The 19349-nt window shown below is 40.5% G+C and overlaps 1 protein-coding gene across 1 annotated transcript in view; it reads right to left on the bottom strand.

The window, feature by feature from the left end:
• The window catches only part of LOC124153225, a 147160-nt gene extending 130436 nt beyond the window's left edge, over window positions 1–16724 (bottom strand). The window contains exons 1-2 of the mRNA XM_046526324.1: window positions 16630–16724; window positions 259–542 (exon numbers count right to left, since the gene is read on the bottom strand). Coding sequence (XP_046382280.1) covers window positions 259–312 — 54 coding nt within the window. The 5' untranslated portion in view covers window positions 313–542; window positions 16630–16724. The remainder of the gene's footprint in view (window positions 1–258; window positions 543–16629) is intronic.
• Between the last annotated feature and the right edge of the window lie 2625 nt (window positions 16725–19349).

Below are 19349 nucleotides of genomic sequence, written 5' to 3' on the forward strand. Positions count from 1 at the left end.
ATTCATATTATTCCCAGGAACAGATTCAGTTTGATATTATGGCGCATTTTAATAGCTCAGTCGACGATTCTCTCTCCTTCCTTAACCTCACGCACGGCGGAAATTAACTGAGCCGTCGATCGCCACATCTAATAACAATGTCATGCCAATAAGTAATGGAACAATTTCCTTTACATTTTTCTAACTATTCGTTGCATTCCCTGAAACAAAATCTACGGTGATACACATTCCTAGGGCAAAGCGCATTCAACCACTCACCGGAACGCAGACTTGTTGTTGCTGTCTCCTCTTGGAATCCATTCCGCTGCTCATAAGTTCACCGTGGATGAGATTCACTCCTCCTTTCGCGCGCTTATCCGGTGCACTCTTCTGTCCCTTGAGCCAGCCTAGAAGAAGCCGTGCACTCTCCTCTCCTCTTGTTCCTCGTCGCCGAAGATCAAAGGGAGCGGCCTTGGGTCACGAAGCACGGCTCACCGCCGTAGGGTCGCCCGTGGAATCGCCTCTTCCCTCGGCTAGTTGGCGCTCCGCCTCGCCCTCCTCATCTGTGCGGAAAAAAAGAAGAAATAAGGGCGTCCGTCCCTTTGTGGAGTGTTGCGCCCTCTTAGCGCGAGGGAGGAGGACAATAAAGGGGAAGCTGGGGAATGTCTGCACGCCTTAAAAAGAGTAACGACTGCGCTGTCGCCGCTACTGAAATGTTTCACCAGGAGCGCATAAAGGGAGGCTAATTCGATGTGCGATTTTTCTATCGACTTTCGGTGGATACAGTTAATCTTCTATACAGCGGCGCGGCGAGAAGGGGGGTTTTGGGGGATAAATCCCCCCCCCCCTCAGGGCTCAGAGAAACTTTTAAGTATAACTCAGTTTACTTAATTTGATTAATGATACTTACAGTAGAGTGTAAGGGTTAATAAAATATCACTCAGAAAGCCGTAAATTTCACCTTTTTGAACCATTTATATATTAATTAGCCAGAGACCGTTATCCCCCAGAACTCTTGAAAATAAATACCCACATTCGGTAACCTTTCCTTAATGCTGCTCTCAGAGGCTATTACTACCAATGAAAAAAAATCAGGTTGGAAAATCTAATGTAGCTTATTCCTGCTAATCAAAATTTATATCCTAGCAAAATAAAATTTAGCATTCAATTCTTTAAATTCACTTACGTAACGAGTACTTCAATGGACTTCCACAATTTATTGTTTTTTGCTCGAATGTGGTTTTACTTAAGGAGAGGGTTTAAACATTTGGGTATTTGATTCCTAATATTGAGATACTTTCCTCTCCATGATGAAAAAAGTGTGGAAACTATCATTTGACGTTTTCTATCATGGATATATCGAACTTCCACCAAATCAAGCCTGAAACGGATGTAACCCTTCCTCTCTTTTACTCATGAGCGGATTAAGGATGTTGTTCTTTTTTGGGGAGGTGAAGCCTAAGTTTCCGCGTCACCTGGGTGGTATGCAATGCAATGCGATGATTAGTTTGTGGTCTAACAAGCAGACAAGTGGCATTTTAGTATTCATCAATCATTCGTAAATATTGTTTGTTAAGCTAGTGAAATAAAAAGTTTCACTGGAGAGCTACCTTAAAGCAGGGATGGCAAGTGAAACCAAACGAAAATGTTTCGTTTTGTCCCGGTGGGAAACGAGTATACGAGGCCTGGGATTAGTTTCGTTCCCGCTCGAAATTAAAATCACCAAGGAATTCAGTTTCGACCCGGGACGAAACTTTACTCCCAGGAACGAAACTAAATCAATCGAAACTCCGCTGCTCATAGTTAAGTTTCGATCCTAGAAGTTGAGTGAGGGGGGATAAGAGGTATTAGTTTCTACCCATTGCGTTTGACATAAGTGGAGAGAGGTTAAAACATCGAGCTTAAAAATTGAATGGCCAATTTGTGTTCACCGTTCTCGTTTTAGTGGTAAAAATATGAGTGCCCCATGCATCCAATAGCGGTAGGCCGAACCTCTACTTCATTCAACCATACATCGTACTAGGCGTATGGGTCGAAACTAAACTGTTCGAAGGTGAAGCACGTGGTCCCTCCGGTGCGAAACATTATCTACGTTTCGTTTCGTCCCATAGTTTTAGTTTAGTTTCGACCCGAAGCAGTTTTGACTCCGATTTCGTTTCGACCCTGAGTTTTGCTCTCCGGGTTTAAATCCATTTCGTTTCGTTCCGACATTTCGCTCCTGGGAACGAAACTATAGAAATTTTACTGGTTTTGACTTTCGTTTAGTTTCTATTGCAATCCCTGCCTTAAATATTATCATCTTTTCAATTTTTAAATAAACCTTGGGAGGGAGCGGCCGCCCCCTTAATATGCCGCATCCTATATCATCATTTAGTCTTACATATTAATGCCGTGCGAGGCATAAATGTATACAATATAATGAGATGTAAGAATTCACAGCAAAAATTTCATGCTTCGGAGAAACACAGTCATTTGTCGCTAGATTAGTCACGTAGTCGCGATTTTTCTGTGGCCCACGCCCGAATTTAAGGGTTGATTCGCGAAACACAATGGACCTGCATCGTCGTCCCTCTGACGGATGTCACCCGAATTAACGCGCAACCGTTAGCGGCGCTCCTTTGCCCTGAAGTCGACGCCCGACCCAGCGACCCCTCTCTAGCCCCGTGTCACCCACCGCACGCACAATGACACGCGTGTGCATACGCTTATGAACTCACTCCTCCTTCGTATGAGCTGTTCACCGTGAAGCGCCGGAGACCCGCCTCTTACGGTTATGTAATTTTTTTCCCACTTCCGCAAAACGGCTCCCGCGAAATACCTCACGCGGCAGAACCGTGCTAGAATGAATCCCATGGCTGTCACTAGGAATGCGTGGCGTTCTTACGGTATTCCCTAAAATTTTCCCTATATCTCAAATATAAAAATGTAATTGAGGATATGCGGAAGTAAATACTTAAAATTTTGAGATGAAAGCAAACGTTGATCAACATCTATGTTCTCTACTGCAGAAATTTCAAGATAGTGAAATAAGTTGCAAACATTTGAAAAGTAAAATCTGATGATTTCCCGGCGAATATATTCGAAAAAGGCTATTCGGGTTTCCAGCCGGGTGGTCTCCCTACATTCTGCCGACGTTTCGGAACACGAGTCGGGTTCCATCCTGGTGGCGGATGGTGTTCGTGATGGTGAGTGGATGAAGCTCGCCAGCTGGTAAAGGTATCCATCGAGATCCGGCTGACAAGTAACACCTTCATCCGTGACGCCGGGTATTCACTTAGTAATGTATGGAAACCGGCACTTAGGAAAATAAGATTGGCTGCCTCCCGGCCAATCACGTCAGACCTTACAACCAATTGAAGACTATATAAGCTGGCAAACTTCATCCACTCACCATTAGCCCTGAGGATGGAACCCGACTCGTGTTCCGAAACGTCGGCAGAATGGAGGGAGACCACCCGGCTGGAAGCCCGAATAGCCTTTTTCGAATATGAGAAGTCGGTTAGCCAATATAAGGTCGAGCGGGAGAAATGCGTCCTCTAAATTAAATTAGTGCCCATAAGTAGATATAGCTAAAATCCTGCTTCCTCTTCTTCTCTGTGAGTATTTAATTAAATATATACAAGTTTTCAATAGAAATAAAAACATGTAAACAAGCCCAATGTTTAGTGCGTTTGATCAGTAGCACATTGGTTAAACAATTATACTCCCTGAATTTGCCGATCAGTCTCCTCGCCGTAAGGTATAGTATAAAAAACACGAAAACGATCTTGAAAGTATTATTAAATCTTTTATTTATGTGGTATTGACTATGCAAAAGTCATTGAAGGACCGCTTAATGAATCTCTTTCGCATTACCAGATCAATGGGTAAAAACTTCATGGATAACTGGTATCTTTATCTCTATTGCGTAGGCGACGATATCTATTCCATCAGATTCTCTTCAAATGTAACTCATATATGTTACTTATAAATGTGGCTCAGCTGCCTTAAAAAAAGCACAACCTCATTTATTATTTACCTGAGTTTCTATTAAGTCCAACTTTTCTGTGCTTATCTCATCATATCAAAAGCCTACAAAAGAGAAAGTGCAGTGGGCGACCTTGATCATTGAAATTTTCAAAGATGTCGTAGGATTGTTTTCGTTTTAATACTGATGCAATCAAGAAATTACCTTAGTTCAAAACAATCATGTAAATGAGGACCTCCGCTTCCCGATCGTTCGACGCTCAAAGCAAGCAGATGGAAACCTTCTATGTTTTTCATGACCTAAGGGGTAATTTACTATCCAAGTTTCCGAATAAAGCTAGTTCAATAGTTGTGAGATCTATTCGCCTTACGAGAGTTTAAATAAGGAAGACCTTGAGTTTACGGCAATTTCAGCCCAAAAAGTTTATTTTAGTGGAATAATTTAGGTAATTGGAAAGCACATTGGAGGGAAACGGTCACAACAGCATGCATATGTAAATCAGGCGTTGAAATCTCTGAAACTTGCCACAATAATTTATCTATCCGCTAACTTAAAACCTATTCATGCAACGGAAGAATGTACTAATAAATATCGAATCAAATTTTTAATAGCTATTCAATCTAATTAAATCCAAACAACCACATTTATGATAGTTATTCAATATCTAAATGCAATGTTAAAAGCCGTGAAAACTATCAACCTCTGGATTTAATAAACTAACTATCTTCATCAATTCATTTTAATGAAGAGTTTCGGTGTCTGGCCCTCTTAACTATCATAGCATATTTATATATATTAAATAAAATCAAATTATAAGAGGAAGAATCTTCGTTACATTCTTGAAAGTTTCTTCATTCTGTGATCTCCAGAACGGTTAAAAGAGGGAACGGAATATCCTTCACTATTATGTGGATGTACATTTCCCGTCATTCTAATTCTCAAAATAAATTCATGTTTTCAAAATATTTTGGCAAAGGTTAATAAATACACATAATAAAAATAAAAAATGAATGTGCATGGTAAAGCAAATAGAAAAATGCATTGTAAAAATGAAATTTTGTTTTGCCTCCTGATGGCTTGCTGAAATCATTAAAATGAGCAATTTATCCTTGACGCACACCGCAAATAACAGAAGTGTCGCGGATATGATACTAATTTTTACTTTGCAACTAATTTTTGCGAAAAAAATGCAGAAAAAATACATTACATGGATGAAGTAATGAGGCAATCATATATTGTGGAATTTGAATCTAGTGAGGAAGAGTAGTTAAGACTCGTTTTCCCTGAGTAAACAACAAATAAACTTCACGTCTCAACTTTTCTCGCCAAATTAAAATCAAGCAAAAGTCTGGCCGGGAGACAATTTATCGTCGCTTTAACTGAAGACGCAAGGCTGTTAAAAGCTAACGAACACGACCGCATGGGGTCCAATCCTCTCTTTTATCACTGAGACTCTCCACCTCCTGATGTGGGAACTCTTAATTGGAAGCAATTCCCTTATCAAAATGGTTGTTGGTAAATACAGCGACAAGTTAAGCACTATGAGGAGCACGCTTAATAGCAGCAACATGTGTAAGGTACTTTTTGACTTGCAAATGAGCCACCTAAGGAGAGGGAATAACAGGTTAAGTGGCGAAGGTACGTGAGATTGCTTAACTCGCGACGTTACTTATCCAGGCGGGAGGATTCAATTTATTCCCCCCATTGATACGCTGTGGATACGCTGCATCGACAAACCCGAGCTCCTACGTTGAATCGAACAGATATCGTGAGCATCCCTCTCAACGAGAGTTATCAATCACCCGACGTGCGTTGTCTGAATTGAATATTTCGTATGATAGCATATTCTCGTTAAGAGCTAAGTGGTGATATCTAATGAATGGAGTTAATTAACGCCTTCATTCATTATTATGTTCTCGTAATGAGAAGGGGTTCGCGGTTAAATGAACACCCTATATCCATCAGAACTTTTCTGCCATGAAAACTTGTCTCATATGAATTTCAGGCCCGCAAGTTCGAGCATTTCAATGCGAATGGCCATTCTTAGTAGGATTTTGTACAAGGGTCATCCAGAAAATAAGTTCCGTTTTTCTTTTTTAAATCGAGTTTTTATTGAAAAAAATTCAAACTTGCAGGAAACGTTTTTGACAATATGTACTATTTTTCCGCATAATCTCCAGAGACCTCAATTCACTTCGAATACCGAGAAATCAGCTTTGAAATCCCCTCCTCATAGAAGCTTCCCGCCACCACCTTGGTCCAGTTGGTGACTGCTTCTTTCACTTCCTCATCACTTGTGAAACGTTCTCCGGCTAATCCCTACTTCATTTTGGTGAACAGATGAAAGTCTGAAGGGGCCAAGTCGGGACTGTAAGGTGGATGGGTCAGAACATCCCAACCGAACTGATCCAAAAGTTCCGTAGTGGATCGAGCGACGTGAGGCCTTGCGTTGTCGTGGAGAAGGCACACACCAGAGGTCAGCATTCCTCTTCTCTTGTTTTGGATTGCCCGACGAAGCTTCTTCAGAGTTTCACAATACCGGGAGGCGTTAATTGTTTCTCCTTGAGGCAAGAAATCAATCAGGAGGATCCCTTTTTGGTCCCAGAAAACAGAGGCCATGATCTTCCTGGTGGACTTGACAACTTTGAATTTTTTCGCACTTGGGGAGGTGGTGTTTCCACTGCATGGATTGTCTTTTGTTCTCTGGGCTATAGTGCGACACCCAGGTTTCATCTCCAGTGACTATGGACTTGAGAAAAGGATCCCCTTCCATTCTGTAGCGGCCCAAAAATTCACGAGTTGCAGCCACTCGTTGTGACTTGTGTTCGGGCGTCAGCTCTCTCGGAACCCATCGGGCGCAAACTTTTCGAAAATCGAGTTTTTCCGAGACAATCTCATGAATGATGGATCGTGAGATCTCAGGGAAACACTCATGGAGTTCGTCCACAGTGGAACGGCGATCTTTGCGTACAGCACTGTCGACTTTTGCCAAAAGTTCGACCGTGACAACTGAGGGTCTGCCTCTTCCACTTTCGTCCTCAAGTGAATGTCTTCCCGCCTTAAATTCACGAACCCATCTCCTCACCATTGATTCACTCATTACACCCTCTCCATTCACAAAAACAAGCTGTTGATGAATTCCAACCGATTTTAAATCACGGACATGAAGAAATTGAATCACTCCGCGCACAACAACTCGATACGGAACAGGCACCTAGGTGGCGGGACGCGACGTCGAGGACTCCATTTCAACGAGTTGCTGTGACTCTGTTTTCAAGGCTACTGAGCCTATCTCCCTCTCATTCTGTTCAGAAGATTCCCCTCTTTTGTTGTGCCTATGTTGATCTACACACTAAAACGGAACTTATTTTCTGGATGACCCTCGTATTTAAAAAATCCGTATCGGAGTTGTTATTCAAATTTTATCCTTGAAAGGATCCTTATGGCAAAAATATAATAGATATTGATTTATACACTCCCTCGACGAATGAATGGACTTTATCATTCCATTTATTACTCACTGCTTTCTTCAGTCGCTGTTGATCATCTGTGATTATAAATCCTTTTAATTTGCCTTCTCTACGGTAATTTGACTGTAATGGAGGAATTCTACCGAAAAGTTTTAGCTTAATAATTGTATTTAAATCTGTGTAATTTATGTGAACTGATTCAGTAGGTAAAATGGAATGATACTAACAGTAAGTTTCTGTCTGGAAGGCTTTCAGAAATGAGCCGGAATGCCTGTACTACATTATGATTTCAGTTTTTCTCGCTATCAGACATAGTATTAAAAATCATTGCGGTTCAAGACTATTGACAATCATACCGTGGAGGTCCTTATAACAATTTTATAATACTAAAAATATCGCACGTATGATTTTTCTTGTGTTACTTCTCGTTTGAATAGGGAACAAAACGCTTATGTATAAGTTTTAAAAAAATTCAAAATTATTGGTAAAAATAGCCGAAACTTTTTCTTATATGAATCTAATAGCGTAGTGACCTCTCTGAATATTTTTCTCTTACTCATGCCCTCTTATAAGACGACCAACTCCGTTGACTACAATGCCAGTCGTCTTTCTCACTTAATGAGTATCCTTCGCATTTCCTCCGTAAATAATTATTCTAAGGTTCTTACCTCGCACAGAATGCATCAAAAAAGTGCAAATGCTTAGGTATTCACGCACGTTCAGGAGGCCACTGAAGGGTAAATGTTTGTGACGTGATGATGTATGAGCATAGAAAGAAAATGCTTAAACCCAGCAACGCATTTGTAGCAAATTAACTTTTTTAACTCTCTAGACATATTTAAAATTCCAGTGAAAACTAAACGTTTATATTGATATAATAGCGTTAAATTCACTTTATTTTCGTCAAAGTACACCTGACACTCCCCTATTTTTTAAACGCTTTTTCTTAACTTCCTTCGTCTGTTTCATCGATGGAATCTTATTATTGATTTTTAATCCACTTCCAATTGTCAGATCAACTTGACATTTTTCACGCTTGCTTGATTCTAATGACAACACAATATTCCATAATTAGACATTTGATTTTTTTCCACTGTGCTCTAATTAACAAAATTTTTCACACAGAAACATAGTTTTTGCTAAATAAATGGCGTTAGTTAATCATTTGTGGCAGAATATCTTTAACAGCTTTGGTTTAATCAATTACATTGTTCATCACTAAAAAGTAGAAAATAAAATTCAAATATAATTAAAGCGCGCTTTTTCCAAAAACAGAATATTATTATGTTTAGATATTAATATTGCGTGCCTTACTCACCCATCAAGCTCTTTCACACTCATTACTAATAAATCTGATCAGCATCCAGGCTTCATTCTTCGAGTGATAAAAAGCTTCATTTTTTTACTTTTTAGTGCATTTTATTCTGTTTTTTATATTTTCACTTTATTTTTATTTTAATCGTATTCAAAATTCAATCGATATACCAATCATTTTTCTTATTTATCAAACAAAAATTATGCACTGCGTGCGAAAATTATGCATTATTATTATACCTGGTTGTCTGGCCCAAATTATTCTCTCAGAGTGCCGCCAAAGCGCTCAAAGTTAAGTGTCGGCAACAGTTGAAAATGTAATAAACTTCCATGTGTAGACGGGTTACTTGGCGCCCTGGCACTAATACCGATGCCGCGGCGCCAGGTCCACCCTCACTTGTTTACCTATCCGTCGTGCCGCTAGAGATGTTTATTGCCGGTGGCCTCTCCTAATGCATTCAAACACACTGTTTATCTCTTTTTGCGCCAATGTCCTCTGCCAAATTTTCTCTCTTCGCCCGCTAAATAGCAGCTGTTCTCTTCACGCCCTCGTTTTCGTCCACTTTCATTCTCCACTTCACTTACAAAGTTGAATGCTCGGAGATTATTTTTATCCTCTTTACCCAAGCTACATGTTTGCTCTCTTCATAACTTTACAGCGCCGTCCCTGGTAGAACTACTGCCCGCCTCGGTGGCGCCGGGGTACGTCCTAATGGTCGATGGTTCGAATCTCGTCTGGCAGTGGCGTAGACATGGGGAGGGTCCGGATTTCCCCCCTCCCCCCGAAATGTAAAAAAACAGTCATTTTCTTTCGTAAAAGAAAATAAAATATTGAAACATCATGAATTTACTAACTATTTCTTAAACAAATGAAGTGTTCCAGATAACGAAAAGTATTAAAATTAGTTTCAAACCCATTAATTAGTACCCTGTTTTTTAAAAATTTTCCCTTCTGATTTTGGACCCCACTGAACGAAATTCCTGACTACGCCACTGTCGTCTGGGTAGATTTAACACCATTCAGGGCATAGATGAATTTGCTTGACAAATAAGTAAATTTTAAGAAAGGATTATTTAGTATCGTTTGTACTAAAGACATTATTATTATTACTCCCTCGCGTTATTACGCAACCAATCTGATTGAGCATACAATCATACGATGCATGGCCTTGTCCAAGTATGAAATGTACAGCGAGTACGGGGTATCAAGTATTAAACCTATGTACCTCAAAACCGACTAAGGAGCTAGAAGGAGTTACCTCAGAGTCATCACCATTCATTAGTCCGAAAATTGGTTCGACGCAGCTCTCCAATCAATTCTTCCATCGGCTAACATTTTTACACCAATCTAATTCTTTTGCTTTACATCTTTCATTGCCATATCTATGTATTACATCTCAGGCCTGCCTTTGCCATTCATCCATTTCACTAGTCCTTCAAAGAAAATTTTTATCAAACCATCAACTCTGATGATGTGTCCGACGTCCCATCTTCCACCCAATCAAAAAAATATGCCTATCATCTTAAATGAAAAGAAAAACTTTGTCATATTCCACCAATATATATTCAGGTATTACCACTATTTTCGACGAAGCGGCGTCATCTTGAGAATAATGGTGTGGCGGAATAAAAAAGTATTGGGACCTCTGCAATGCATCGAAAATATTTGAAAAAAAAAGGAACTTGATTATTTAAAAAAATATTTCATGAACATTTTCGGAAAACTTGGACCTTATAAAGGAGGAAACACTACCCCTCGACTAGTCGTTTTACATGCTTGTAACTTATTTATGACGTAGACTTAAGTCCCAAGCATTTTTAGGTGCGTAAAGTAGTCCAGTTGAAGGCATTCGCGGAGTCTCATCTTGAAAGAGACTTTTTTGCGGGCATTTCTTCCCCGTCTCGCCATGTTCTTGAGCAATATTTAGCTAAGGTTAAAGCTGGCTTCCTCAGGTCCACTTAGGTAAATTATGAAGTATTGTGGAGTATATTAACTAAATATTGTCTACTACAGTGGCGTACCTATTAGGGGGATCCTCGGAGAAATAAAAAAGTTATTTGAAACTATTGTCTAATTTTGAAATTTAATAACAGAATCTGCTTAAAGCTAATTTTTAAGTGCCAAAATGATGAAAAATTTATTTCCAGGCATGTCATTTTTCAAAAATTTTCCCGATAAAGTAGCCTTGTGTGTGGGGGGGGGGGGGAGGGTCGCCACCCCAAGCCATCCCATCCCTCCCAAAGCATATTCCTAGTTACGCCACTGCTGGGTACCATCCTTCCAGAAGTCCCACGGAAATATTTACTCCTATCTAAAATATGAAAATTTCACAATACTGATGCAAATGTTTCGTGTTTTAGATACAGTTAGATAATCAGATAAATGTCTACGCGACGCATACGAAAATATCAATATGATTGCATCAGTTAAAAGGGGGTAAAAAAAAGTCAGCGAATCAGAACGGATCATCGGGGTAAAGAATTACTGGCGCGAATTCGGAAGATCGTTCGAACCGAGTTCGAATCCCATTCGAGACAAATGATTGCTCCTCTGTGGAATTTCTAAACCACTAACATTGAACGTAATTAAGCCCCATTATTTAGTTTCTTATTAAATTTCTCACAACACCCTCCGTATTTCCTCTCTTCTGAACTCCTTCCCCTCGCACATATTCCTTTACGTCTCCGGTTAAATCATTCATAAGTCATTCTCTTTCACATCAGTCATCTACCCATTTTTCCCTTGCGTATCTTATGTTTTAAGTTTTTATTGATTTGATTTTATTGTTAAATTTACCTTCACATACCATTATTCTATTTTCATTTATTTCTATTAAATTATAATTTCTAAACGAAATCCGTGAAATAATGTCAAAAATACCATATTGTTGTATTCCAAGTATCTGCCTATTTGCCTAATAATTAAATGGCGTTTACCTAATTGGTAAGAAACTGCCTAATGATTAAATGGACTTTACCTAATTGAATTTTGAGTGATTTCTTTACGTGATCCACCTCTGACGGTATGAAGATCCCTAATCTGAGATGAACTACGCAACCCAATCTTGAGTCCTCATCGACACACGAGAGTATCTTCGTGTCAAAACCGAGAAAAATTATTTTTATGGATGAGACACGAAAATCTTGCTTTTTCATAAAATGTATAAAATAAAAAAAAATAATGTAAAACAAATTCTAAAAACGAAAATTAAAAAATTGATGGAGATACGGCTATAGGGACTGATTTCTCGAGATGAAGCTGTGTCGGCCGGTGTTCTGACTTGCGATTTTTCGGACGAAATTTCAGATACGATTTTCTGGACTAGAATTCAAGATACGCCTGATAGGAACGATTTTTTGAGATGTTACTTTGTGGCTAGGAACGATCGATATGATCTCAGTTGTTTAAAATTAGAGTACAAAAATTCCTTCCTTCACTTCATCACCGTATGTACGTAATATGTTACGCGCTAATAGTTTCACACGCCTTGGAATGCAAAAAGTATTCGAAATAAGGGAGAGGAACAGGAAGGCCATCCTGCCGAGGAGAGGGATGCTCTTGTGAGGGGAGAGGGAGGCTCTACCTTCCCCGATTCATGTTCCGCGCGCGCCTCTTGACCAAAAGCCATTTGCCGGCCTCCTCCGCCGCCGCCGCCCGTGCAGAGAGAGTGCACCACCTTCTCCTCTCTCCTCCCTTTCAAGCTCACTCACTCACTTCCCCAGCTGAATGCCATGTTTATTGCCGCTTGTTTGTGTGCGAGCGAGCGGGTGTGAGCCCCAGCGGTCGTTCACCGGAGGCGCGAGTTCAATCGAAGGTCACTCGCCTTAAAAATCACACTGTCCGCCACGCCGCCCTCCGTGCAGCATGGCCCGATCCTACCCCGCGGAAACTCGCCTCGCAGAACTTCGTGGCACTAGCACTTTGGACAGCAATTTCTCCAAAAGAGCCCATCATACTATATCGATCTGAGGTACTGCCTAACCTAGTCACGAATATAACTTATGTCTCGGGCTGGAAGCTTCAGTAACCACCACCTCGCTTCGCAGAACTTGATGTCACTGACGTGCATCCTGCGTTGGACAGCAATGGCTCTGGAGGAGTCTATCCTACGGTATTGATCTAGGATACTCTCTACCCTTGTCACGGATAGAACTTATGTCTCGGGCTGGAAGCCTCAGAAACCACCATCTCCTCTCGCAGAACTTTGTGGCACTGACATGCCTCCTGCGTTGGACACCAATGTTTTCAAAGGGGACTATTCTAAGGTATTGATCTAAGATACTGTTTACCCTTGACGCGGATAGAACTTACATCTCGATCTGAAAGCCTCAGAAATCACCGAGGTGGTGGAGGAGCCGCAGAAGCTTGTGGCAATGGCATGCATCCTGCGTGTGACGTTAGGGTGCATGAGTAAATGGAGGGACAGAGAGGACTTCACAGGAATCTATATCTTAAGGTACTTATCTAATGTACTGTGTACCTTAGCAACGGATAAACAAACATCTCGGGTTAGAAACGTCGGACCACCTCATCTGAGGAGTTGTAAAGCAGACGCAGATCTTTGTGACAAATAAATGCATCCAGTGTATGACTTTAGGCTGCATGAATAAATGGAGGGACATAGAGGAATTCACAGTAATCTATCCTACTGTACTTACCTAAGGCACTACCTAGTGTCTACCCTACTCAAGCATAGAACTTAATGGCATTGGCATGCACTCATCATATGACGTTATGCCGTGCAATGAGGGAAGTTAGGGACTGAGTGATAACTCCACGGAGATCCAGCGAAAGGGGAAGACGCACTGGCTCCCTCCAATTAGTGTTTTCCTCAAAACTTAAATGTAACACCGAGTTTAACCTACATGTTCATTACCATTGTCTATCCTTCGGTACTTATCTAAGATATCTTCTTATCTAGTCACTGCTGGAACTAACAATAAGAGATGTTTGTCTCGTTTGCGGGGTTAAGACCAAGTGCATACCCAGGATCGAAACTAGGGGGGGGGGGGGGCAAGCCATGGTTGTTCAAGTTATAGGTAAGATTTAAGCATGGAAAAGGTGAATGAAACCAACATTTTAAGGAAACTGTAACAGCTCCTTATTAGTTTTTTAAATTATTTGCTTGCAAAAATGTTATTTTCCTTAGAGACATTTGCAATTTTTGCTTCTAGGGGGGTGGGCAGCTGCCCCCTTCTGCCCCTCGTTGGGTACGCCCATGGTTAAGACGGAGTCCCAGAACCTTGTAGCACTCGCATACATCGAGTGTTTTTCGAGAGGCCATGGGAAGTATAAGAGAGAAGGTGAGGACTCTACATAGATGCATGATGTGGAGGAAAAATTCGTGATAATTAACCTACTATTTTACTTAACACTAAAATTAAACTCCAGGAATGTTTTATGAGCACAGAACCATCATCTAGCCAACGGAATTAGGTACCAACCTAGTCATAACTGGAACTGTCAATATATCCCGAAATATGACTGCCGCTTGTTGTGTTTTAGGGGTGGTGGCGCTGTCGCAGAACTTCGTGGCAGTGGTATGAATCTGGTGCAGGGAGGGATAACTCAGACTCCACAAGACGCATAATACTGATTAAATCCTTCGTGTTAATTGCCCACTTATTGCTACTATTATTGCTAGGTACCATTGTCTAGCCTACTGTAATCATTGCAATTACTTATTTAGTTGGTAAATACCATAGACGTGGATAAAACTAACGGAAGGATCTCACGTTTTGAGAGGCTGTGGAAGAGTCGCAGAAATTTATGGCCGTGGAATGCATGTGACTTTAGGCCATATGAAGAGGTAGAGCAAAACAAGGTATCCACAGAGATGAAATGGTGGAGAATATCGTAGTTTTCATACACTTTTAGGGTTTCGAGGCGGATGTTTACCTGGAGCTTTACGTCTGATACACTGAGTGTAAATGCCCATTATAGTCGAATTTTCTACTCTTAAGGCCATTTTACACGGGGCACGGAATTGCGCAGGTTAGAGCTGCATTTATTTCTAAAATGGCGTGGAATTGCGCGAATGCATGAACGAAATTAGAACATTTTTGAAATTAGAAGGCTATTTTGCCGTCTCGCATCCACGCATTCTCGCATGTGTTCTAGCAATTCACCGCTTACCAAGACGCAATTTTGATTGCGCCTTCGCACGTACGTCAGATTGCGCAATTCCATGTACCGTGTAATACGGCCTTTACAAAAGGGTCGTCCTAAGGGCTGTCAATGAAGCCTTAAAAAATTCAAAACGTCGGCTAAAATAAGCACTTACACCCGCTGTCCCAACCGGAAGCCTCTTTATAAACGCAATTGGTTAATCAGGTTTCTGTTTTACTCAGCACTTAAATATAACGTCGACTATGGCCTCGGTCCAGAGCACCATTATGAAAGTATAATATCTCTGCTTAGAATTCTGCCCAAAAGTGACGGAAGTTACGATGTATCAGATTGGAGGTGGGTGAATGGTGTCTCGTTTTTACTTCTTCCCCTGTCTCCTCCTCTCTCCACTTTTTAAGCCTGCAAAGTTCTGCGATGACTGCGCATAGCGTACGCTTAGTTTTCTATCTAAGATACCTACCAGTTATCCCCCAACTTCTCTTCGCTGGATGACGTCGCCAAGTTCTGAGCTAATTACCTTTAACTTAAGGGTATAGTTTTAGCGGTCCATTACGCCAATGATACTCACGAGACCTGTTCGGTGTCATAGCAATGGCTCGCTAATTGTTTTTGTCATAAACCACTGGACGCCTCTAATTGTAAGTAGAGAGGAGAGTAAACAAGATAAAAAAAAACGCTCTCAGTTTCAAAGCGCAGTCATTGCACATCTCATTAACTGCCTGTCAGTGAGATGCGTGATTAATGATATGATTTCCGAGGTAAAATACTTTACTTTTGAGAACAGAGACAAGAAGTTGTCTTCAAAATTGCAGACGACGATGGAAAATTAATTTTCCTATGGGCGTGGGAACCGAATAAAATTGTTTGTCTGGGTCATGCGTAATCGTTTTGACGTCACGCCTACGAGTACCAGGACACACGTGTAGGGAAACACCAACGGCATGCAAAACTTTCATTCCACAATTTTCCTTGTCCAGAACAATTACAAGTCATCATGATCTTTACTCGAAGAGAAAATTTTTGCTATACATCCTCCCATGTTACAGATTTTGTGTATCTACGCGGATAGAGTGACTTTCGTGAACGTAGACCCGCTGACCTCTGCATTGAAAATCTGTCGGCTAAAGGAGCGTAGCTGTATCGCACCTCCCTTGCACTTTCAGCGTTTTCATGGGCCGAATCCAAAAAAATAAATAAATTCACTTCCCTAAAACTAAAAGTAGACAGCTTCTTTAATCTTTGAAATCAGATGCCATTACTTTTATAGTAGTACACTTCTGCGCAGAGTGTGAGCCTAATATTTAGTTATTATAAACACCATTACGTATCATTCTTGTCTGCGTAGAATTTTGTTTTAAATTTAAGTCAACACTTGGAGCGGTACGGCATTACAATTTTCTTGCAATTTTTAAGTTTTTCAGTCACCGTTACCTCGAAAAATAAATTCTTATTCCGCAAAGTAAACAAAGTCTGTTCTGGGGCACTTCATCGCGGAGTATCGGCCAATTGTATTCGGAACTAAAATCGGCGCTGAAATTCTACGTGTATTTCAGCTATGACTGCGCCTATCGGAGACCAAAAACAGAATTTCCTTTTCGTCACGCATTAAAATGATCCTTAATGAAGACCCCGTGCAACGACACTACGCCGGAGCAATGAAAACACGTAATGATCACTCGTTACGAATTGATAACAGAAGTTTTTAGAAAAAATAAATAAATTGCGAATAAAGAGAGGTTGGTATAAATTAAATTGCTGAAAATACTTACTTTCTTATGGATCCTTCTGAAGTCCTGAGCAGCGAACTCCGCGATGTCACTTTGGGGCTACCACTTGAACCGCTATCAACCAACAACACCGAACAACCGCGTATCCAAATCCGAAGTGGCGCCTCTCATCCATACCGCCGTTCATCTTCATTCATGCGAAAGCGACGCCACGCGGATTTTTCTCAAACTTCATGTAGCGCTGCTAACTTACTGCCATCTAGAAGTCTAAAACAGAAGTAACCGAGAAAACTTTGAAACGCGGGAGCTTTTGAGTTAATGTAATAATCATCACAATCAACCTATAATCACTTTTCACTCACAATTTTACAAAAAGAATCAATTTATAAAAGGTCGACATAAAGGATTGGTCTGAGATGTACAGGCAAGATTCTTTTGACAAAAGTTTCAGCTACTTCTACTCTGTCTTCCTCAGGGCATGCCCTAGCAAGTGCGGGGCTAGGGGCGAACCTTCAGTGCGGGGCCCTTCACTTAAAATATTAAACTCTGTACCCCATCTACAAACTTTTGAATCCCAACCACTCTCTGGCTAAGTATGTGTTCCCCTCCCAAATTCAGACTTTGTAATCACGCCGTTATGATACCATCACGCAGTTGAGTTCAAAATAGTATAATACAAATAAAATTTATAATTATATTTATTCATAAAATTCAAAAGCACCCGCTCTCACTCATGTCAAGTTCTCTCACTCGTTGTTATCACTCACACGACACATTACTGTACTGACAAACGCAATTGCACAATAAAAATTACTGCATTATTATTCCTTTTTCATAATATTATTTTTTGTCTAGCACGGACTTAACAATACAGTAATAGTTGAAATTACATTTTCAAAACTATCGTATATTTTATTTTTTTGTTTTTCACGAACGCGGGGCCCGGGGCGGTCGCCCCGGTCACCCCGCCCTAAGGCCGGCCCTGGTCTTCCTACATTGTTTTGACGTCTGTTTTCCCTTGGTTCTCGAAAAACCCAAAGGGCCACTTTCTACGACTGCAGGTAAAAATCGTTGGGTAACTGACGAAATTAGATATCTTTCAAGATACATGAAAGCTATGGCTAAGCACTTTAAAAGCAAAAGTGATCCAGTTGACCGAACGGAATATGCTGCCCTTAAAAAGAACTATCGAATAATACTGCAATCTGCGAAGAGATCTTTTAATAACCGCAGGATTGCTAATTCCAGAAATAAATCTAAGGAAATCTGGAAGATTATCAAAGAGTCAAAGGGCCCGAGTGGCCATCATATTGATCTTCAGATCCTGGACTCCCATGGATACAGTATTTCCGGCTATTCCCAAATCGCATCTACTCTTAATAATTTTTATCTCTCTCATCAGACAATCACTAATCCAGTAAATCCGGACTATTGCTCATCAATCCCCACCCCTTGTAACTCATTATATCTTGACCCTTGTACTGAACTTGAATTGACTAAAATTGTAAATAACTTACCAAACAAAAACAGTTCAGGTTTAGACGGTATTCCAGCAACAGTTATAAAGAAGTCAATCCTTACTATCAGTAACCATAAATATTTCTTCTTAATGAGTCATTAAGACTTGGGATCTTCCCTAATGCTCTCAAAATTGCCAAAGTCATACCTATCTATAAAGGTAAAGGCTCTAAGCAAGAAATGAATTCATACAGGCCTATTTCTCTATTGAACCAAATTGGAAAGGTATTTGAAAAAGTTTTCTATGCACGGCTGATTTCATACCTGGAAAAAAACAACCTTCTCCATACCTCTCAGAATGGGTTCAGAAAATCAAGATCTACATCCACGGCCACTTACTACTTGGTGAACCAAATTCTATCCAACCTAGATAATAAAACTGAGACACTAGGCTTATTTTTTGATTTCTCAAAAGCGTTTGACCTAGTAAACCACCAAGTACTTTTGAATAAATTAAAAAGTTACGGGTTAAGAGGAATTCCCTACTTGTGGATAAAATCTTATTTGAGTGAACACAGCCAACATGTTGTCCTGTCAAAAAATGGCTCTCAGTTTGTCTCCCCCGAAAAAGCAGTCACCATTGGCATTCCCCAAGGCTCCATTCTTGGCCCAATTTTGTTTTTGATATATATTAATGATCTACCTGAAATAGTGAAATCAGTGCCAGGAGCAGAACCTGTGTTATACGCAGACGATACCAATATTATTTTATCAGCACCTTCGGTTAATATCCTATCACAGAGGGCGGACCGTGTCACAAATTTATTGTCTGATTGGTGCCTCCAAAATCATCTAATACTGAATGCCAACAAGTCTGGTCTAATACACTTCACCACTAAGAACAAAGCCCCTGCTCCGATTTCCGTGGACATTGATGGTAACTGTATCCCACAAATCCTCAGTACACAATTTCTTGGACTAACATTGACCCATATACTATTTCTTGGGATGAACACATAAACAAACTTCGTAGTAAGCTAAGCTCATTATGCTTTCTTATAAGAAGCATAAGGAGGACAGTAAGTCCTGAAGTACTGCTAGCCATTTACCATGGTGAATTTTATACCCAAGTGATGTTTAGCATCCTGTTTTGGGGTTCCTCTCCCCATGCAGACATTATCTTCAAGATACAAAAACATGTAATAAGACTTATGTGCAATGTTCCAGTGCATACACCATGTCTCCCGCTGTTTAAGAGACTTCGGTTACTACCAATTCCTAGTGTTTATATGTATGCTGTTTGT

This window comes from Ischnura elegans, chromosome 2 (assembly GCF_921293095.1).
Source record: "Ischnura elegans chromosome 2, ioIscEleg1.1, whole genome shotgun sequence".
NCBI lineage: Eukaryota > Metazoa > Arthropoda > Insecta > Odonata > Coenagrionidae > Ischnura > Ischnura elegans.